Source organism: Mytilus galloprovincialis, chromosome 4 (genome assembly GCF_965363235.1).
Source record: "Mytilus galloprovincialis chromosome 4, xbMytGall1.hap1.1, whole genome shotgun sequence".
Lineage (NCBI taxonomy): Eukaryota > Metazoa > Mollusca > Bivalvia > Mytilida > Mytilidae > Mytilus > Mytilus galloprovincialis.
The window spans coordinates 11,791,471-11,813,434 of NC_134841.1; the positions used below are offsets into that span (position 1 = coordinate 11,791,471).

At 31.9% G+C, this 21,964-nt stretch overlaps 1 protein-coding gene across 5 annotated transcripts in view; it reads right to left on the reverse strand.

Moving 5' to 3' along the window:
* The window catches only part of LOC143071357 (ubiquitin-like modifier-activating enzyme 6), a 57,605-nt gene that overhangs the window by 13,640 nt on the left and 22,001 nt on the right, over window positions 1–21,964 (reverse strand). For all 5 annotated transcript variants that reach the window (XM_076245603.1, XM_076245602.1, XM_076245606.1 and 2 more), the window contains exons 18-26: window positions 21,706–21,754; window positions 21,026–21,055; window positions 20,156–20,261; window positions 18,173–18,278; window positions 4,212–4,301; window positions 3,284–3,364; window positions 2,726–2,854; window positions 2,175–2,226; window positions 1,445–1,508 (exon numbers count right to left, since the gene is read on the reverse strand). In XM_076245603.1, coding sequence (XP_076101718.1) covers window positions 1,445–1,508; window positions 2,175–2,226; window positions 2,726–2,854; window positions 3,284–3,364; window positions 4,212–4,301; window positions 18,173–18,278; window positions 20,156–20,261; window positions 21,026–21,055; window positions 21,706–21,754 — 707 coding nt within the window. The remainder of the gene's footprint in view (window positions 1–1,444; window positions 1,509–2,174; window positions 2,227–2,725; window positions 2,855–3,283; window positions 3,365–4,211; window positions 4,302–18,172; window positions 18,279–20,155; window positions 20,262–21,025; window positions 21,056–21,705; window positions 21,755–21,964) is intronic.

Genomic DNA, 21,964 nt, shown 5'->3' on the forward strand with positions numbered 1-21,964 from the left:
TGAACTTCATCAAAAACTAACCTTGACCAAAAGTTTTAACCTGAAGCAGGACAGACATACGGACTAACAAATGAACAGAGTCACAGACTGAAAAACATAATGCCCCGCCCCAAGGTGGAGCATAGTGAGATATGGTATGATTAAAACCGCTGAGACAAAAATTCATCCGAGACCATTAGACAAGGATGTTAACAACAGCACTGTACCTTCAAGACAGTATTACAGGATTATTTTTTGAAATAAGAAAGATAACTCTGCTTTGTCTATGTACAAATTATATCTTTTATGTCGCTTAATACGTACAATGTACTATAATCATATGTCAATTCTACTAAATAATGTATAACATATATTGTAATGTGGCTTGTGTGTTTTTGTTTTATAATATTTTCATGGAAATTAACATTTCTTTTTGTTCATTGGTTCATTTCAAAATTAGAATTCATAAAATCTTTAAGACTAAAAATATCTTGGTAATTTTCCTACATGTATATATCACACTACTTCGTTTAAGACTAAAAATGTTTTCTTCTGTAACTTGTCCTGAATGCCTTTTATTTGGAATAAGTTTTTTCTTAATATTTTGGACCTTAGAGAGATGTTCATGCTGATAATTTGATACATCACTCATGTTCCCCTATTTGATTATGTTATCATTTCATGATTTTTTTAATATTTTATTTTTTCCAAGAAACATACGCAAGGGAGATAACTGATTAAACTTGCACATTAAAATTGCCAATATCTTGTAATACAACTTAAATATAACGTAACGGTACCCAAATTGCACCGAGTACCCAAATTGCACCTATTTAGCAAAACTAGCAGCGAAAATCTTACAAAATTTCATAGACACTAAACAATTTGTATTTTTTTGATTTGATACTAAGCACATCTTTTAACATAGGTAAAACTATTTAGACATGCAAAAAACGTTCACAGTATTTATCAACAGATGAAGTATTTACTGAAAAAGCAAAATGTACTGAAACGTCGCCATGCGACGTCATCAAAACGTCATATTTTTAAAATGGGCAAGTACAACATGTTACAAGTATCCATTTATAAAATAATGAAGAGTAAGCATGGACTAATATCCAATTGTTCAAAATATTTGAAGAAATTAAACAAAAACTCTGTTCTTATACTTTTGACGATGTGAATTTAAGCATGGATGCAATTTGGGTACTCCTCATTTCAGAATCATTGATGGTTTGGAGGTCAGTTTAGACCAATTTATCTATGATTCCATATGGAATAAAAATCAAATTGGTGTACCTTTAAAATAATGAAGGATACGGCTACAAAATAAACACAGAATGGACATTTTTGTCTTTATCATAAAAAAACGTAGATGAAAAAACTGTCAAAATAGGTGCAATTTGGGTACAGTCACTTTAGGTATAAGAGCCTTACTTTATATTGTTGTAAAGGCAGTACTCACTTTTCATTGGCTACATCAAATTCCTGTGGCACAGGAGGTCTCTTTGGGGACTGCCAAAACAGTGCTGAAATAACACAAACAAAAATTAATGTAAGCAGCCAATACCTTTCATGCTGCCATTTTTTCAACAAAAAAAAGTTTGATTTGAAAGTTACTTATCCTTGGCTAAAAATGGCTAGGTTGTAATTTTAAAATTTCTCTATATAAGTAAAAAGAAACAGAAATCCTACAAGCTCTTGGGATATATCATGTAAAGCAGTTAATTTGCCTAAAAAGAGGGTACTCTACATGGATAACACTACTGAAAAACTGAAATTTCTGAAACAAAAAACCCTCTAAAAAACAATTAGTGCTAAAAAAAAGCTGCACATTTTCAATTTTTATATATGCTTGACCAATTCTTATTGATTTTGACCAACACTTATCACAATGCTTGATCAATGTTGATAAAGTTAAACCTCAACTTATCTCTTTTGATTAGTTTATATAAAAAAAAAATCTATTTTTCCTCTCAGGGCAAAAACACAAGTACAATCGTAATAATCTATTAACAAATATCTTCCTATTGGTAGTGTAAAATTACTGCTGTTCAACACAGCTAGTTCACTGTGATAACTTATCATAAAGCTTCATATTTAATTTGAACGTGATAATTAACAATTTGAATAAGTATGAAACCTGATTATTGATACATATATATGTCTCTTCTACAACTGATAGATTTACTTACATCCATCACTCTGTTTGGTGTCTAAAGGAAAATGATGAAGTAATTGCTTTGCCTGTAGAAATAAATTAAAAGTGATCACATTTTGCAATTGATTAAAAAATCAATAAAACTAGCAGTTTTTTTCTTATACATGTATAATAACAAAAAATATCTTTCTGACATGAAAGTCATACAGCTTAATTTTTAAAAGTTGATTGTTGAAAACATTTATGATGATTGAAACTGCTGATTCAGCTTAAAGTTGGAAGTTGCTTTTTTCAAATTCAATCTTCCTAAGATTATATAAATATGACCAATTGTTACTTGGTTGTGTAACTTTCACAGCAATAAACCTTATCGCTATTTGTCCGCCATTACTGGATATCACACAGGTTCCCGTAAATTTTTGACGTCACAAAACAAAATATCTGACGCCACAATGGAAAAGTGATTGTTGTATGCGTCAAAAGTTCAAGTGGCCGGGTCAGCCGGGATTAGCGATAAGGTGTATTAAAACAGACTCCCCTTTTTTTGCCAATTTAATAGAATTTGTTGTTACAAGTGTAACTTACCCGATGATTAAAATATTTTTCAAACTTAAGCCTCCCTAACTTGATACAATCTGACCAAGCTGCAGATCTATTGTGTAATATTTTACTGACTTGAACTCCACCATCTATACTTGATCCATCTAATAATTTCTGTAATATGCAAGAAAATGTTGACCAACTTTTAAAACAATCAACATTTTAACCATTCATGTAACTTTGGTTCCAAGGATATACCTTGAATTCCCATGCAGATAAAAATCATATTTCACTTGTGAAATAAATCCTTTTTTTTTCAATATTCTAATTCTTGGATTTTTTATTCTTTATTTGTAGAACATCTAAAAAGTCAATAAATTATGTAACATTCTATCTGTCATCATACTTATATTGTTTTAGATGGTTTATCGGCTTAATTACTTCCTATCTGTTACACAGTATATGATTTTTTTTCACTCTGGATTCTAATTCTTTACAGTATTTTTTTTTATATGCCCTTATAAACTCTTGTATACAAAGTGTTATGTTGTATTTCACTATATTAGAAATATTTTTTCCATGTGAAACTTATATAATATTTACCTCTATCACATCTTGTGCGTCTTTATTTTTGGACCAGAATTTGTTAAACATACTGGGTTTCTGTACAAATGAACTCTCAAACTGTAATATATTAAATCATTATCAATGAAGAATTATACTTTGTGTAATTGTTTGTTGCACCAGTGTAACATTAGACATCAGATGCTCATTAGATTGAAGATTGTATGTAATATTTAATTGTTTATAAAGGAGCATTACTCATAGACACTTGTCTAATAGAAAAAAGGATGCATTTAAAAATATGGTAAATACATCTAAAAATTGATATTATCAGTAGAGGATTAACTCTGGCAAAGTTATATCTTTTAACTTCTGAAAAGGACACACAGGTTTGTTAAAGCATTAATAATTGTCATTATTGTATAGCAATATAATATTTCCCACAGAAAGAAAACCAAAAGTTGGCGTGCAATAAATTTCAATATTGCACTAGTGCAATAAATCTTCAAAATTCATGACATCATCAACGATTTTTTTTTAGTTTAAACCAATTTTTACTATCAAATATTATAGTGCTATACAGTAAAAGGGTTATTGCATGAATATTGGGGAATATGGCCTCCTAGAACATATATTGCAGTCGCAAGCTCGTGCAATATAAAATTCTACTCTGGACAATATTCCCCAATATTCATGCAATAAACCTATATTATGTTCATTAGTATTAAACAATTACAGGCAAATTTTCTTCAACCCATCAATTTTGCTTATTTTTGAATCCTAAGGGCATAATTCCTGAACTCATTCAAATAGATATAGGAAGATGTGGTATAAGTGCCAATGAGACAACTCTCCATCCATGTCACAATTTATAAAAGTAAACCATTATAGTCAAGGTACTGTCTTCAACACAGAGGCATATTTGAGTTATCAATCAAAAGCACCAATTGTTTTTATAGTAACCTACCTTATCTCTAGCCCACTGTATACAATGTTCAATAGTTGCTGGAAAAGACTTCAGTGTACAATAAGGTACATCTTCATCTACTGGATCTCTCTGTTTCAATAAAATAATGTTAAATCATCATACTACAAAATCAACATTCTGTATATGCCTGTCTCAAGTCAAGAGCCTGTTATTCAGTAGTTGTCGTTTATTGTTGTGTAACATATTTGTTTTTATTTAAGGCGAAGTGTACGTAATTAAACTACACAATGGATTTTTTTAAAATTTTACATGTAGATTCTGCTTGTAAAAATAAATCGGAAAATAAAATAAAAAAAGGGGGTAACCGTTTTCGTTTTTGAGATACGAGCTGTTGAAGTTAACAGTATCATACACCAAAATTACAAAGGATATATAGGAAAAATCGTGAAATTCGGCAGGAATTGTTACATTTCAAAGATTTTCTATTATATTAGACAATCGATTTTTTTTTAAATTTATGAGACGATTCTAAAATGTCTGAGGAATCGATTGGTGCAAAGAAAGTCCTTAGCAACCGTGCTACTTTTCAAGCTATACACTGTTAAAGTTGAATCTTGAGTGTGAAAAAACAAAAAACAACGACAACGTTATTGACGTCGCAGCAACAGTTACGACGCTTCATATAGTTCTATACTTGTATGAAATATATACCGTTTTGTTGGAGTTCATGTTGCTCGGTCTTTAGTTCTTTATGTTACGTTTTGTGTATTATTGTATTGTATTTGTCTATTATATTCAGGTGCGTGCGGAGATCGCCAAGCTAGAAAACGGTTGACATTTTTCCATTATAAACTAGAACTATTTTCTACCTTAATTGGTGCCTTATTTTTGTTAAAATCTAAACACTGCGACGTGTTTTCAAAATCTTTGTTCCCATAAAACTTCATTTTATCAAGGTCTCTTCTCAGAATATCAGCCATCTGTCTGGCACAGGATAACAAATCAATATTTAAGTAAATTTAAGTTTTGTGGTAATTCTTAGTACATTTGGGTAAATTAATCATATATTTGTGCCGCATAAGCATCTCTATAATTCAACACATCCCTGAGCCACGACATTATATATTTTATGCATCACATGCGCTTCTTTTTATCACAATCCAGACTGGCTAGTAACCGTTGTATAACTTTACACGTCTGAAGACGAATATTTGAGTGAAACATTTTTGTATGATTTTTATTTCTGGAAATCAATCTGAAATCTACAACAGTCCTTTTCCGAAAGTTGGGCTGGACCTTTACTTTTATGTGCATTCGGGATTTACACAAATTGTAACCCGAATAATTCAGTCGTATTATTCAGCTGATGTACGCATGCTACATTTCTCGTGTGGGAGAAAATCGGACATGGAAAGGGCTTGAATTATTCGAGTTACTCAAATTGAAACTCGGGAATATATTTCTAGCTGTTCGGAATTCGCGGAAACAAATGATTTTTTTCGGCATTACGGTATTGAATCAATATGAGTCAGGGGCGTAGCTAGGTATTCAGTCAACTGTGTACACATGACATTCGATAATTATAGAGTTTTGACAACTTCACCGGCTTTCATCTACAGATAACATTGTTTATTAATTTATTTTTAATAAAACAAAAAAATGTGAAAAAATTATGTGTAGGCACGTGCCTAAAGTGCCTAACGGCAGCTACGCCCCTGTCCAGAGATACAAATTATTTCTTTTAACAAATTCGAATACCAGTCAGTTTATAGGACTTCAGTTTGAAATAGGGGCGGCAATCTATTCATTTTATCCAATCAATTGGGGGAGGGGTCAACATTGATAGTCAAAAAGCCTTGAAATATTCGATAAAAAACGTTGAATATAAATTATATGAACTCCAAAGTCTCATATTATAAGACTAGCAAACCACAGGCTTCTCAATTCTTGTATGATCATGAACTAGGTGAAAACCTAGAGCTGACCGAGTGCGAGATCCTCATGGATAATCATCGAGGTCGTTAAACACCCCTTGCAGTAAACTTGGGTTAAATTTTTAAAAAAAATCGAAATGTAATAGTCTGAACACATTTCACCTCTCATTCCACTAAATATAATATTAAATTGCAGTTACAAGTTTCACAAAACTTCCCTGACCTCTTTTCTTTAACCATAATAGAGGGAGGAGGGAAGGAGGGATCCAGATCCCGAAATCCCGGGCTTAAAAACACAAAATCCCGAGGTCCCGAATTTACAAAAATTTAAATCCCGACTACCCGAAATTCGGAAATAGAATTCCCGGATCCCGAAAAGGTCAATCCCGAAACCCCGAGCTTAAAATTCACCCGATCCCGGAGTTCCGATAAAGGTCCTAACCCCCCCCCCTGTAATTCTATATTCTATTCATTCATAATCTTGAATTGAGACTTGATACTTCAAAATTACATTCTCTAATTTTGAATGATGCACACAGGCACAATAAAAGAAAACAGATTTCGCTATATCTCTCTTCGAAATTGGAATTTGTGAAAGAAGAAATAAATGACATGTTATATTTTATCTTACATGTGTACTTTCAATTTCAATATGGTTCTAAATTTAGATTTAGTTTTCCCATAAATTGCGGACGGAATAGAAGACACCTGTTTATTTTCTGCACATGCATGTAGAAAAAGTTGAAAACTGGGAGTTGAATGACATAATTTTTACTTATTTTAAGATAAATATTAGAGTGAGACAACTTTTAAGTTACTGAGTAATTTTAGGGCCTAATTTGTTTATTTTTTGTTTGTTTTCCGTCTTTGTTCTTTCTAATGGTAAGTTTTGCACTAGTGGTCAAATTATTCTCTTGGTATAGTCTGATTTCTTATATGAATATAAATCATGTCGTTAAATTTTCAATTACACAAAATACGAACTTTTCAACGTCTTTTTAATTAAACAATTAAATCCACACGTCTTTCATTAATTATTTGTAACAGGCTATCATAAAACTTTACGTTGAGTACTGTGTTTTTCGTTCAAGACTACGGTTTTTTTAAAACGATATTGTTGGGTCAATTCAGGTTTCATTTTAATTAATTTGATATCAATAGAAGAAAAATTGTTACATGTTTATTTGTTTATTTGTTTATAATTTTGTTGTGAGGCGTTTTTTTCTTTCTGTTGATATCATAAACACGAAATGCCTTCTCCTACGCTTCTAAAACAAAAACAAAACCAGTGTTTTTAAGTCAGGCTCCACACAGAACAACGTACAGAATGCTGTGATTTCTAATTGGAGTTATTTAGATAATTTCTATGAGGTTTAAGACAGCACAGGCGTGCTTGTTGGATTCATTATAGACCGCAGAAAGTAGTTTCTCTTTCGTGTGTCCTTTCTTGGAGTAAGGGAGATAACTTGCGTAACTAACGACGAACGTTTTTAATCCCGTATTCCGCTAGAGGCGTGCAATTACGTACACTTCGCCTTAACCATTCTGTACATAAATTAGGGTGTTAAGTTCACTAGTAGCACGATTTCAGTCTGAAACGGTCATTTTGGTCTGATCACATCTTGATTGACTGAATTTACTGCTAGAAAAATTCGTCAAGATATTTAAGATCGTTTAGTCGCCGTTCAGATCGATAGCCTCATCAGGTAAATCAGTTCGTTAAGACATGTCAAGACGGAAAAGACTGAATCGTCTAGCGGGTTGTTTGGACCCGTTAAGACCGTGTCAGACCAAAACAGACCATGGATACAAAATTACGTTCAAAATGTTCAGACCCTGTTTAGATCCGTTCAGTATACCGGTTTGATAACACGAGTTGCGCCCCTTCTACTCGATAATGCATTTTAGATTAATATGTATATATGTTTTTTAATATTAGGATTTGTTTGAAGTATATTTTGATTAATTAAAAAAAAAAAAAAAAATCTTCTGTTGATTCTTTATTTCTTTTCTTGTTTTGTCGAGGAACTAATAAATTATTCGTCTATATATGTTGTTTATTTTTTTAATAAATGTTAGTTTATATAAATATATATTGGTAATTAAATGCAAGGTCGTATGTTAATTGTATACACACCAGAATGTATGCCATAAACCTTAAAATGTTGTGAAGACCGGTGAAAATATTTTTCGTATTTGAAGATTAGTAACGGAAAATCCTTAACGTAACCTAAAAAAGTTAAGGATGCATGTTTAATTTTTTTAGTGCGATTTACTCTATTTAAGTTGGAAAAAAATATTCCCGACATCCGGAAATTCGAAAAAAGACTTCTCGGATCCCGAAACCCGATCATCATACTGCATTCATTCAGTCTCTGTCGGGACGGTGTTAAAGTATCACCGTATAGAAATTTTCATTCAAACAATGTATCCTTATAATATTTATTTTCTAATCCATATGATAGGTATATTGTACTTAGTATATATATACATATGGCGTTAATTCAAACAAAATCTGTTTTAGTTAAAATGGTCGGGTTCGATGGCACGTGCTAGTAATCAACCGGGTCAACAGGTAACAAAATCAATGATCCGTAACGTAAGAAAGTACATGCCTATTATATATATTACAATTACTCCCATCATCATTCTTAATAGAAAGGTGCCGTAGGGCTAAATGTTAATAAAGAATTAATGCATTTGTGTATACACGTATTAGTGATGTCTGGTCGTCAGTTTTTAATATACATGCTTATGTTTTCAAGTTTTTATATTGAACAAAAAACATCAACTGTTCGGAAACCGTTTGTCAGTGTATGTAAAGTGCGGATCCTAAAATATCATTTTTACTGTATATGCCATAAATGTCTAATGTAGAATGATAAATAAACAAACGAACTTTTTTTAATTTTTGAAGAAAATGAAGAAAATTAGTTAAAATGTATATGTTCAGAAATACAAAATACTAATAAAACAAAGTTAGAGATGCGAGCGGGGTTTTATCGCGCCTAAAGCCATCCAGCTGTGAAATATATACCAAAATAGGTGAATATTCATGACATTTCACGAACAGATCGTGCAGGTGCTTTATAACTAACAGGTGAGATGTTGTTGCAGTAAAAAATATTCATTTTAATACAATTATTAAAGTTGTATAACGTAGAATATTATTTGTCTTTCAGTTTCTTCATATTTAACTAAATTCCACTATGATGATTTCGTAATGCTAGTCATGTTTACTGTCGAATAATGATACTATTCTTTCATTTTCACTGTGGAGCGAATCATTAGTATTGTATATGCGGTGCATTTTCACTGTATAATTAATTTTTTTTCTATTACAGCTCATTTCTTTAAGCATGTAGAGCAAGACTTTAGTTGATTTGCTTGCTTTTTTTAGTGGATAATCATTATGATAACACCCAATTTAATTCAAATATTAAAAATACAGATTAAACAGCCTATTCATATTGTTTAAAAATGTCAATCTTATTTACAAAGTTTATATAAACAATTATACAAACAAAGCAAGCAAGCCAACCAAAGTTTTGCTTTACATGCATTAGGAAATTAGCTGTAAAGCCTTAATTTAGCCGACTTGCTCAAACAATAGATAAAGTAAGAGAAAGATTTGATAAAATTTAACTTACGGAGGAAAGTTTGGTTTTAAAACACTCTCATAAAAGAAATAAAGAAGAAAAGGGAGAAAAAAAAAAAGAAGAATAGAGAAAAGAAGAAAGAAAAAGAGAGAGAATATACTATAAGCTGTTTTGCTTTCGAATAAAGATTATTATTATTATTATAAATTCAATAGAAATAACATTTATTTCAAATGTATTCCATTTAGTTTCTTATAAAGCGTATAGGGATCTTTATCCTTATTTTTTTATCCATTTCCATGACACTTCACCACTAATTACGTACATTTTGATATAGATTGAACCTTTGTTTTCCCGTTTAAATGGTTTTACACTGGAGCCGTTTATAACTTGCTGTTCGGTGTGAGCCAAGACTCCATGTTGAAGACCATATTTTGACGTATAATGGTCTACTTTTATAAATTGTGACTCGGATGGAGAGTTGTCTCATTGTCACATACGACATCTATATATGGCTCAAAAACGAAACGAGACGGGATAAAAAGGGATAAAAAAAATCTACGCTACTTTTTTAATATATTTATGATGGGCTTAATATGAGTCAAAATAGAGTAAAATAGTGGGTCGCATTTGGGTATAAGCGTCACGCCGGACTGCCGATTTTTTGCAAGCGTGACAGGTGAAAGTCAAATGAATGTGTAGTAAAAAACGGGAAATGAAGTCTAGCGGTACTCGGATAATTACAAAATATTAGAACTGCATAGTATAAGCGGGATACGGGAATATATATACTATAAGTTGTAGTGTGATTGATTGTTGGTTGTTTAAAGTCCAGTGGCAAATATTTCATGCATTTTCAGGACCAGCTGTAAGTTAAAGACATATATGGAACTCACCGGTGTATTTTTCACGTGTTAAAATAGATAAAAGAATAATTAATTTCTAAAATATCGAAACATAAAGGAGGCAAGGCGCATGGCTTACCCGCACTTATCAGTTCTTTTCTCTGTTTTGTCTTTAAAAAATAATGCTAATTTTTGTTATATGTTTATATAATTTACGATAACTGCGGTGTGTACGTGCTGTCAGACGAAAGATAAATGTGTGCCCTTTGATATTCGTCACCAATTTGTCAATTTTTACATAGATGACAAACACGGTTTTCTCTCAGTACATTTTGCCATCTTCTTGTTTCAATAGGCAATTTGTTATTGGTCGTTCGAAATCGGCAAAGAACAACGGCGTCTTTAAAGTTCAAAATGTTAAAATATTCCTCAAATTCCCAGTTTTTCTTAAAAATTTTGTAGTTAATATCTTTTGGCGAATTTGAATTCATGAATTTGAATTCTGAAGAAACTGGTCTAACAGTCTTTGCTTTATTACAGTTTTTAACAAATCTTTATCTATAAAATTTTGTAGAGAATGAAGGATGCAAGTCCAAGCTTTGAATTAAAATGGTCATTAAATAGACACACAAATAAAAGAACAAGTGTAAGTGTTGGAATGACATATACAATATATCACAATGTGCATTGTCGAAGAAGTTAAATTTGATTTTACTTTGGTAACTGGACAAAATTGAAGAGAGGCAGCCCAATCTTTTCTCCTTTTTATTACGAGTACAAATAAACTGTTCTTAGTTATTTCGTAAAGCATTTCCTTAAAATAATAAAATCGCGCGTGATCTAACAAATACTCACATTGCAGTGTACTATACTGCTTTCGATACAAATTATATCAAATTATAGAGCAGTCTAACGGCTCCAACTCAAAATTTGAACCCTTCTATGTTGGGGGTTGGGTCTACCATTTAGTTTGAAAGCTCCAATCATACAAGCTGTTTCACTCTTTTTATCGGTGCATTACGTTTGCGCGCATTACCATTACATTTGCGCGCAAAAATCATTACGTTTGCGCGCAGCTTTCGATTACAGTTGCGCGCATTTTTTTGACAGGTAAACTCGGGTAAAATACAGGTAATAATACTTATTTATTTATAATTTGTTGAATTATTTACAAGTATAAGTACTCATTACGTTAGTCTTAGTCCCCTTCTCACCAACGATGAGTTGGAAGTGGGATTTCGAGCAAGATAAATCCGTTTTATGATGAAAACGTTAAAACATAGCTATTATCTTTAATAAAGGTAAAAGTATTGATAAATTCATTACGTTACATGTCGGTACGTGCCGAAACTCCATGTTTGTACCTTGGTGTAAATTGCAACTATCTATAGTTCCGTAACTATCAAGGCGTATAAAAGCGTGGTCGTTAAGTGCGTATATTTTTGTTAAATTAATTTGTCTTGTATGTTTCAAACTGTCCTTCACTTTTGACAACGAGTACTTACATTTCCCCAAATTTACCATTGGAAAAAATGTGTAAGCACATTTTGATTTTATCAAATCTCTTTTTTGGAATTATTTAAATTTTTATGAATAATATTCTTTACACCAGAAATGTTATTTATTAACAGTAATGACTAGTGTATCACGTGCGGACACGCAGGACAGAGATGTATATTGTCAAATGATTGCATATGCACCTGAAAGTTTAAAATGGAAAGATTCAAGTTTTCGGTCGTGTACACTGACAAAAGTGAAATGATGCATGAACTTGCAAGTCCGACAGGAAATCGCTTGAATACCTGGAGGTGTCACCTGCCAATACACCTGGGAGTAATACCCTTAGCCATGCTGGTGATCAGACAAGGGAAGGTCTGAATTTATTTAAATAAGTTTATTACATAAAAGAATTAGAAATTAGATTTTTGAAAACAATTTTCACGGAACGTCAGGGGTAATACTTGTACAAGACATTAGTTAATTTTATTTACTTTACATTAAAGTAAATAAACCCAATTCAGGAGCCTGTTATTCAGTGATTGTCGTTTGTATATGTGTTACATATTTGTTTTTGTTCATTTATTTTCATAAATAAGGCCGTCAGTTTTCTCGTTTGAATCGTTTTACTTTGTCCTATCGGGGCCTTTTATAGCTGACTAGGCGGTATGGGCTTTGCTCATTGTTGAAAGCTGTACGGTGACCTATAATTGTTAATGTTTGTGTCATTTTGGTCTTTTGTGGATAGTTGTCTCATTGGCAATCATACCACATCTTCTTTTTTATATTTAAATAGTCTCCCCTTAATTTTTTGTCTGAAGTGTTTTTGTTGATTGCTGTTTATCACATATTTGATTGTTTGTAGCTCATGTATACTAGTATAAATCAAGTTGTCATCACTGTTGGGTTTCTCGTCTGAATTTTGTACATTAACTCTGTTAGATGCCTAGCTCTTTCTAAGCAGAGCCATTTATAGGGTGCTCATTATGAAGTTTAAGTTTTTGGTCATTGCTGAAGGGTGTACAGTCCCTATTATATAGTGACTAAAAAGAAAATCACTTGGTCTACATGGTTTATGGTTTATAGTTTAAGTTATGAAAGTCGTCTCATCAAAATTCATACCCAGTGGTGGATCCAGGGGGAGGGTTCGGATGTTGGAACCCCCCTTTTTTGGACGATCATGGAATGGGGACATATAGTTGGAACCACCCCTTTTGTCCTGGGTTAGGAACCCACCTTTTTTAAATGGCTGGATTCACCCCTGATACCATATCTCCTTAGGCAAAAATAAAAATTATGTTTGTTTCCAACAAGTACAATGTAGCTTACAGCTTCTTAGAAACAATTCAAACATTGATGACCTTCTGCTGTTGTCTGCTCTGTAGTCGGGTTGTTGTCTTGTTGGCACATTCCCAATTTCCAGTCTCTAATTTTATTACGAAGTATCTGAGAAACAAACTTGCACCTGTCCTAAGTCAGGAATCTGATGTACAGTAGTTGTTGTTTGTTTATGTAATATATACGTGTTTCTCGTTTCTCGTTTTGTTTATATAAATTAGACCGTTGGTTTTCCCGTTTGAATGGTTTTACACTAGTTATTTTGGGGCCCTTTATAGCTTGTTGTTCGGTGTGAGCCAAGGCTCCGTGTTGAAGGCCGTACTTTAACCTATAATGGTTTAATTTTTGAATTGTTGTTTGGATGGAGAGTTGTCTCATTGACACTCACACCACATCTTCCTATATCTACTAACCATGTTAACATTGTATTAAACTGAAATAACCTAAATCACTTAAATTATCCTGGGATGAAATAAGATTAAGGTCAGGTCAACCTAACCTGATAGACAAGTAGACCTTGCAAGGTACTCATATACAATACAATGTATCCAATTTCATGTAATAAAATGTAACGGTATATTTTACACTCAGTCACTGAACCACACATCCAGCTCTTTTAGCTTTTATAAATGTAAAGCTCTATTAATTATAGCTTACATCATCACCCCAAGACTGCAATACACATTTCTTGCATATATACAACCAACTTTCATAACTTTCATGTAAGGCGAGACAAAATAAAATGATACTTTGAAGTACATGTATTGTTTAATATGTTCGACTACTACATGTACAAGTATAAAATGCCAGTTTCAGAATGAACAGTAATTTAGAAGATTGTCAAAATACATGTAGACTACGGTATTTGAACTACAAATGTATACAGCAAGCTGTCATTTGACTCTAAGTCCAACCAACAACTGTGCCAGGGCTGTAAAGCTTGTCTAGGTTGGTGAAACTTCCATCATCATGCATATATGACACTAACCAATAGTGACGGACCGTGCCAGACCCTCATGAAAGGTCAAAAAGGTTTAACACTCCCTGGTGGTACATGAAGCCAACAGTAGCAACGCCAGCATAGAAATTCTTATAATATCCAAATTCTTATTTTAAATGAATAATTATCCAAGGTGAATTCAGATATATATGATCATGATGATGCACTTGTAGTATTGACAATGATCATGATGATTGTAAGGTAATCACTGAAACTATGAATTTTCATTATTCCAATTTCCTACTTTTTTTCCTATGAATTGTAAGTTTGCTTTTTGTTCAATTCACAATTTCTTTTTTGTCCAATCAGAACATCCCATCAACATCATGGCATAATGCTGTTAGCTTTATCAACATTATTTCCAATTGCAATAAGTAACTCAAAATTATGAATGAATCCATCGTTTCACAATTTACAGCTACAGGTACAAATGAGGTACCGTATGAGAGTAATTTGGTGACACTATATATTTCCTATGTATATATATATGATATATATGCCCCTTCATAATCTTGGTGGGAATCATGCTCAAACCAATGTGATATCTTATCTACAAAAATATATATTCATTAAGAATTAAGTATTTATAACAGGTATAACATGCGACTTCTATAACATGTATAAAATTAAATAAGTCAATAGCATTAATACTATTTTCTAATTCAGAAATTAATGTGAGGTTTTTATTATTGCGAAAAATGGGACTGAGTTGTAAACGCAATAGTTTTAACGCGCATTTTGTGATATTTTATATGAATTTAACAGGATTTTTCACAAAATTGTAAAAATTAAAATCGCATTTAAGTCTAAAATGACAAATTCGCAATAATAAATGCAAGCAATAATTTCTGAATTTACAGTAACTACATGTATTTGATTTGTCATATGTGTAGTAATAATAATTCAACAAATTCTTTTAATAATACTTTTTTATTTCAAAATAGAATTTGTAGAATAATACTACATACATGACAAAGCAATGGTATGTATAGATTATAACATGTTATAATATATGTATATATTTAAGTTCTACAAAATTTAGAGCAAAACATTTAAATCATTGATAACAATTCAGGAGCGGGTCCAGCCATTTTGAAAACCAGGACAAAGGGGGGTTCCAATTACATGTCCCCATTCAAATGCATTGATCCTCAAAAAGAGAAAGGGTTCCAACCCCTGGAACTCCCCTCTGGATCCGCGCCTGCAATTTTAATGAAACATGCCTGGAAAATTATCTTAAATTTCTTATCACAAAAGTGTAAAAAATTGTCGTTAAGGATGCAATGCTGTCACATCATTTGGAATCAGGGCACAATATCAATATACTCTTTTTTTTTGCCCCAGGCAATTTTGAGGTTATTGCATATGCTAACCCAAGCCTTGAAGGTATTCATAACAAACATGTGATAAATTATAATTATTGTACATCACCCACCAGTGGCTATATAAATAGGTACATCATCATTGTAACATACATGTGAAGATTGGTTGGTTATGAGTTATAAAAAATCCAGTGACAAATATTTCATGCAAATTTTAGGACGTGACAGTTATCAATACATTATTAAACATACAATACATATGAAATTCAGAATATTTAGGGTTACTCCATCAGGGGGTTAGGTCTGGTGATAGGCCACCCCCACAACCAAACCATTGTGAATTCACACAATGGTTTAGGCAATAAACAGGTGTGTATCCAGCCCTTTTTAAAAGGGGAGATTTAATCCATAGATTATATGTACCTTTTTCAAATCATGCATTGATCTTCCAAAAAAAGGGGGGGTCCAATCACAGGAACAATTATTTTACAAGCCCAAATTCTTACTTTGCCTTTGAACAAGTTACTGTGTAAGAAGAACGTCGATTCATACCTGTATGCACAAATGTAACAAATGTAAACATTTTTCCTTCAAACTCTTGGCCGGATCAATGATTATTCTCATTTCTGATAGGCATGTTTTAAAATATTATTCATTTCTACTCACCAATTGTAATTTCCAGCTCAGCTTATATTGTGCTGTAGTGTCCATCTACCATGTCAACGATTTTGTGTAAAATAAATTTGCCATTTGAAGATGCCGAACATGCGACAAGTAAAGAGGGTACGGTAACGTTAAATCGTTTACGGGCGTATTTTCCGTTTTTAATCAAACTTGTCAGATTTGATTAATTATCGTCTGAAAATGTCCCTAATAGATATAGTAATTCAAATTAAACCAGCTTTACTATGCTGTATGCATGTAATATATATAACCTGGTCTTTAAATGTACTTCAGGTACACTGGCCTTTTTCTGCTATAATATTCAAACTTTATCTTTTAACGAAGTCTTCTGGTATGTAATATTTTTTTTTATAAAAGGCTCTCGAATTATAGACTAATTAAAAAATAAAGATGGAAAGTTAAACGCATGAGTCTGGCAAAAATGAACGGACAATGGCATGACAGTAAACGGAAAACGAGAAAAGACATAGATTCTAGTTATATATATTTTTTTCCCTGCCTCAAATTTATTCAAATGCAATTTATATAGCCAACATTAAAAGTTAAATGATAATGCATTCATTTACAATATTAGAAAAATGTTACATCTTAAATTTAATTAAACATAATTATTAAGATCACGCGTTTTCAAGTGTTCACGGCCGACATCCGTAATTATTTAATAAGGGTGTAGAAATAATCTATTGCGTTAACATGACAATTTTTTCACCACTTACGACAGTCTGTAATTGCAAAAACATGTAGTGTTATCACTTGTAAACCTTTAATATAAAGGTTCAGGTGCTTACATTCAATGAATAAATGTTATTTCGGCAATCTGTTGAATTTTATTTAGTCAATTCGCGGCGGTTTGTTCAGCAGTATGACTTTGAGCTACTTTTTAAAATATACAAAACATGTTAAATAAGATGAAGTAAGAATTCAAATTGAATATTTCTTTTATTTAATTAACATGATTAAAGGGACGTGGTAGACTTTCAGTTAACATAAACCGTCTTCTTTCAAATTTTTATTTTATTTTTAAAAGGGGAGCAACCCCTGATAAACAATGGGAAAGTTTCACTCGTTTTGTGTCCATATGATTAAAATCTGAACACGACTGGACACGGTCTGACAACATCTTGACGTAACTTTGTATCCATGGTCTGTTTTGGTCTGACATGGTCTTAACGGGTCCAAACAACCCGCTAGACGATTCAGTCTTTTCCGTCTTGACACGCCTTAACGAACTGATTTACCTGATGAGGCTATCGATCTGAACGGCGACTTAACGATATTAAATATCTTGACGAATTTCTCTAGCGGTAAATTCAGTCAATCAAGATGTGATCAGACCAAAATGACCGTTTCAGACTGAAATCGGGCTACTAGTGGTTTTTTTGAATGCTTGGCTGAAAATACAGCATGGGCTTTGCTCATTGTTGAAGGCTGTGCAGTGACCTATAATTATTAATTTATGTGTCATTTGGTCTCTTGTGGAGAGTTGTCTCATTGTCAATCATACCACATCTTCTTTTTACAATCCTTCACTTATATATCTTGATTTGATTTTCTGATGGTTTTAAAACCCATTTCCAATTATAAAGGATAGCAACTTCTATATATGGTAAAATTAAGGTCAATAACAAACAGAATGAGTTCATAGGTGTCAGTGATGATTTTATACCACTCATACTTTTTGTGACCTTATGATTCCAAAATTTTCAAAAAATATCTATTTCATCATGATATAAATACTAGTACAGTCTTGTATCTTGTCCATTTTCTTAATCAAATTTTACCTGACTGCCATATGATTCTGTGATATGTGGTACTATAACCTGGACATGACCTTTAGTTCCCATGGTACCTGACTCTAATAATGGTCTCTGATTGGTTACACATCGACTAGGAATGAAAATGAAAACCTGCTTTTAAATATCATTTTATTTAAATGAATATAAAGTCACTGATAAAAAGCCTGTGAAACTCCAGGATTAAATCCAGCATTGTACACACATGAATTTATGTAACCATCAAGTCATTATTTATAAAAGATTCTTTTTTACCTTACTGTTATCAAAATCATTTATTTATCTTCATGCAAAACTTATCATAAACATTCAAACAATATCTAAAAATAAATGGGGAATAAAGGCAACAGTAGTATACCCCTGTAAACTCGTAAATCGATGGGAAAAAAAAACAAAATCGGGGTAACAAACTAAAACTGAGGGAAACGCATTAAGTATTAGAGGAGAACAACGACACAACATAAAAATGTATCACATACAGAAACAAACTAAGCATTAGACAAAATCTGATGAGAATAACAAATATAACATCAAAACCAAATACATGAATTTGGGATAGAAAAGTACCGTGACACGTCTTAAAGTAATGTGAATTTACACTAAAATATAAGAGAAAACAAAGACACAACGGAAACACAACGTTTAAATGTAACACACACAGAAACGAACTATAATATAACTTTGGCCATATTCCTAAATTGGTACAGGACATTTTTTAAAAGAAAAAAAAAATGGTGGGTTGAACCTGGTTTTGTGGCATGACAAAACTCCTGCTTTAATGGCAACGTCAAACACAACACCAAAACGACAACATAACATTACAGAACTACAATACAAATAAATAGGAGAACATACTAGACAAAGAAACACATGAATAACAGCCAACAAAAGGCACCAGGTCTAAAACTCAATACGCCAGAAGCACACATCGTCCACACAAGATTTACCAGTGACGCCCAGATACAAAAGCTTGAAAGTCAAAACAAGTACAAAGTTGTACATCATTGAGGACCAATAGTTCAAAAAGGTTGTGCCAAATACGGCTAGGGTTTTCTGCCTTTGATAAGGACATCCTTATTATCCAGAACAATTTATGCCTCTGCAAACAGTAAATTTTATCAAATGAATATAAAAGATATACATGTACATGATAAAACTGAAGTATTAACTAATTACAGAGAACAAAACCCGGATAGGTTACATAAACCAACACAAAAAATAGACACACCTGACATAGTCAAGGCCTCAATGCAAAAAGTGAAAAAAAGTGACGTCAAATACGAAGTGGAAAAAAGGCACAAAAAATGATGTCACATTTGAAATTCTAAAACAGCACATAAAAAATGACGTCACATTTGAACACAGCTGATGCCTAAGCTTGCATAAAACGTTAAAAAGGGAATTTACTCAAGAACTGTAAAAGTGACACTACCCAAATTTGTACTTGATCTGAGTTTTGTGGTGATAAGAATTGTGTATAGGTTTTATAACCTTTAATAGAGGCAAATTAAAGTTAGAGAACAGAAACAAAAAAATCTATTTTTTTTCCATTTGTAAACGGGCATAACTCTTGAACTGTAAAAGTAACGCCACCAAAATTCAAACTTGATTTGTGGTAATGAGCATTGTGTATGAGTTTCATAATAATTGGTTGAGGCAAAATAAAGTGAAAGAAAAGGAACAAAAAAATCAGCAATTTTTCCAATTGTAAAGGGGCATAACTCTAGAACTGTATCCGTGACACCTCCAAAATTCAGAATTGATCTATTTTTTTGTGGTAATAAGCATTGTGTTTAAGTTTCAGAACATTTGGTTGAGGCAAACTTAAGTTAGAGAATGGAAAGCATTTTTGTGATGTATGGATGTACGGACAGACAGAGGGAAAGACATAAATATGTATAGACGTACAGACAGACAAGGGTAAAACTTAATAGTCCCTCCACTATGACGGGGACATGAAAACTAACTTACCTATCAACATATCTCCTAGCCTCTACATTATCCAATGCATTGACTATAAGATCTTGATATTCAAAGAAAGAATCAGGATAGTTAGATTCTTCTGTCTGTGGACAAACTGGAAATATATAATTCATATATAAATATCTGTTAGATAACTTTTACCATACTATGTTTACGTGCTTATAGTATTGAAACCTTTAAAATTAATTTAAAAGATTCAATCTTTATTTTATTAGAAACATCCGATATCACTCTAAATTTTCAACAGAGATTACTTCGCCTATGCCTTAGCAGAATTTTTTTGATGGCATGTAGATGTATCCACTGTTTTGATCAGTATAGTATTTTCCTTCATCTGGTCTGGTCTGTTTTCAGTTGCCCAATTCATGTATCTTCTTCTTCTGTTTCATTTTCTATCTATCAACTTATTCACATTCAATGCATTGGTGTATTATTCAAAAATAAGGTTGTTTTCATTGAATTTTGAAATGAACAAATGGGGATAAAAATTCTAATCATCCGTACAGTGACCTATAGTTGTTAATTTCTGTGTCATTTGGCCTCTTGTAACATGTGTAAAGAGTTGTCTAACTGGAATTTATACATCATATTTTTGTAATAATAATGAGCAACCATATCATTTCTGTTAGCATCAACAAAATATAACACAGAATATAAAAGGACATTCTAAAATTGGAAATTCCAAAGAAATAATTCCTAAAAAAATGCTCTTAACCATTAGTTTATACCTGATTATATTAAGTAGGTCTAGTTGGCTACATATTGACTAGAAATTTTAACTGTTTCTCAGCATCATCCCCATTCATAGGAATAAAGTTTTTTTTTAATATTTACAAGACAATACAAGAGATAACCTACCTTTGTACTGTTGAGGTTCTATCTTCAAATCTAAAAAAAAAAAAAAATGTAGACAAAAATGACTTGCCCTGTATTATTACTAGTCAATAATCTCTAATAAATAAAAATGTGGTACATATTTCGTACAAAGAATTTATTAGAATTACTGTAATTACATCCAATAAATGAATTAGTGTTGACAACTTTAAATGTAGAACACTTTAATTTCTCTACATATCATTTGCCATTTCTATCTTTTAAATTATTTGTTCTGTTTTTCCATATCCCATTTCAATAATGTATCATTTGCCAACAATGCAAAAGTGCATCAAATTCTTAATAATTTGTGAAATGAGTAACTTAATTAATTTGCAATATATGTAAAATTGTCTTGTAAAAACAGTTGTACCCTCCTCTTTCCTTCAATGTAGTAAAACTTTATTACGGTAATAACTGACAATCATGTACCTCAGTTTGTTCCACATTTTGAGGAAGGAGGACAATATAATTGTTAAAACTTGATTTTGTGGTTTTTAACAAATTCTGCAAAAATTAACAAAAGAAAATTTGTATTTTGTTGAAAACTTTTTTTTTTTTTATAACTTTTATCCACAAAATCTTTAAGTTGTTAAAATATTTAATCCATAGTACTTAAATATGAATTAAAAATGCAGGAAAAGTTTTTATAGACATCAACAAACCTGGATTTATCTCTAGTACTGACTGTGCTGCTGTTGTACTTTTGGGTTGCTGTAAATGTTAAAATAAAGTATCATACATGTATATTCAATTTAATTCAACAATTTCTTATGATGTCTTGCAACAATTTAAAAATGTTTTTAAGGAAAAAATATTACAGTAAACCATCGAGGTCAAAATTAAATATTGCAATATCCTATTGTATGAAACATAAATATACCACTAGCTACATTGTTAAATTAATATGTCATCTTACAGTAC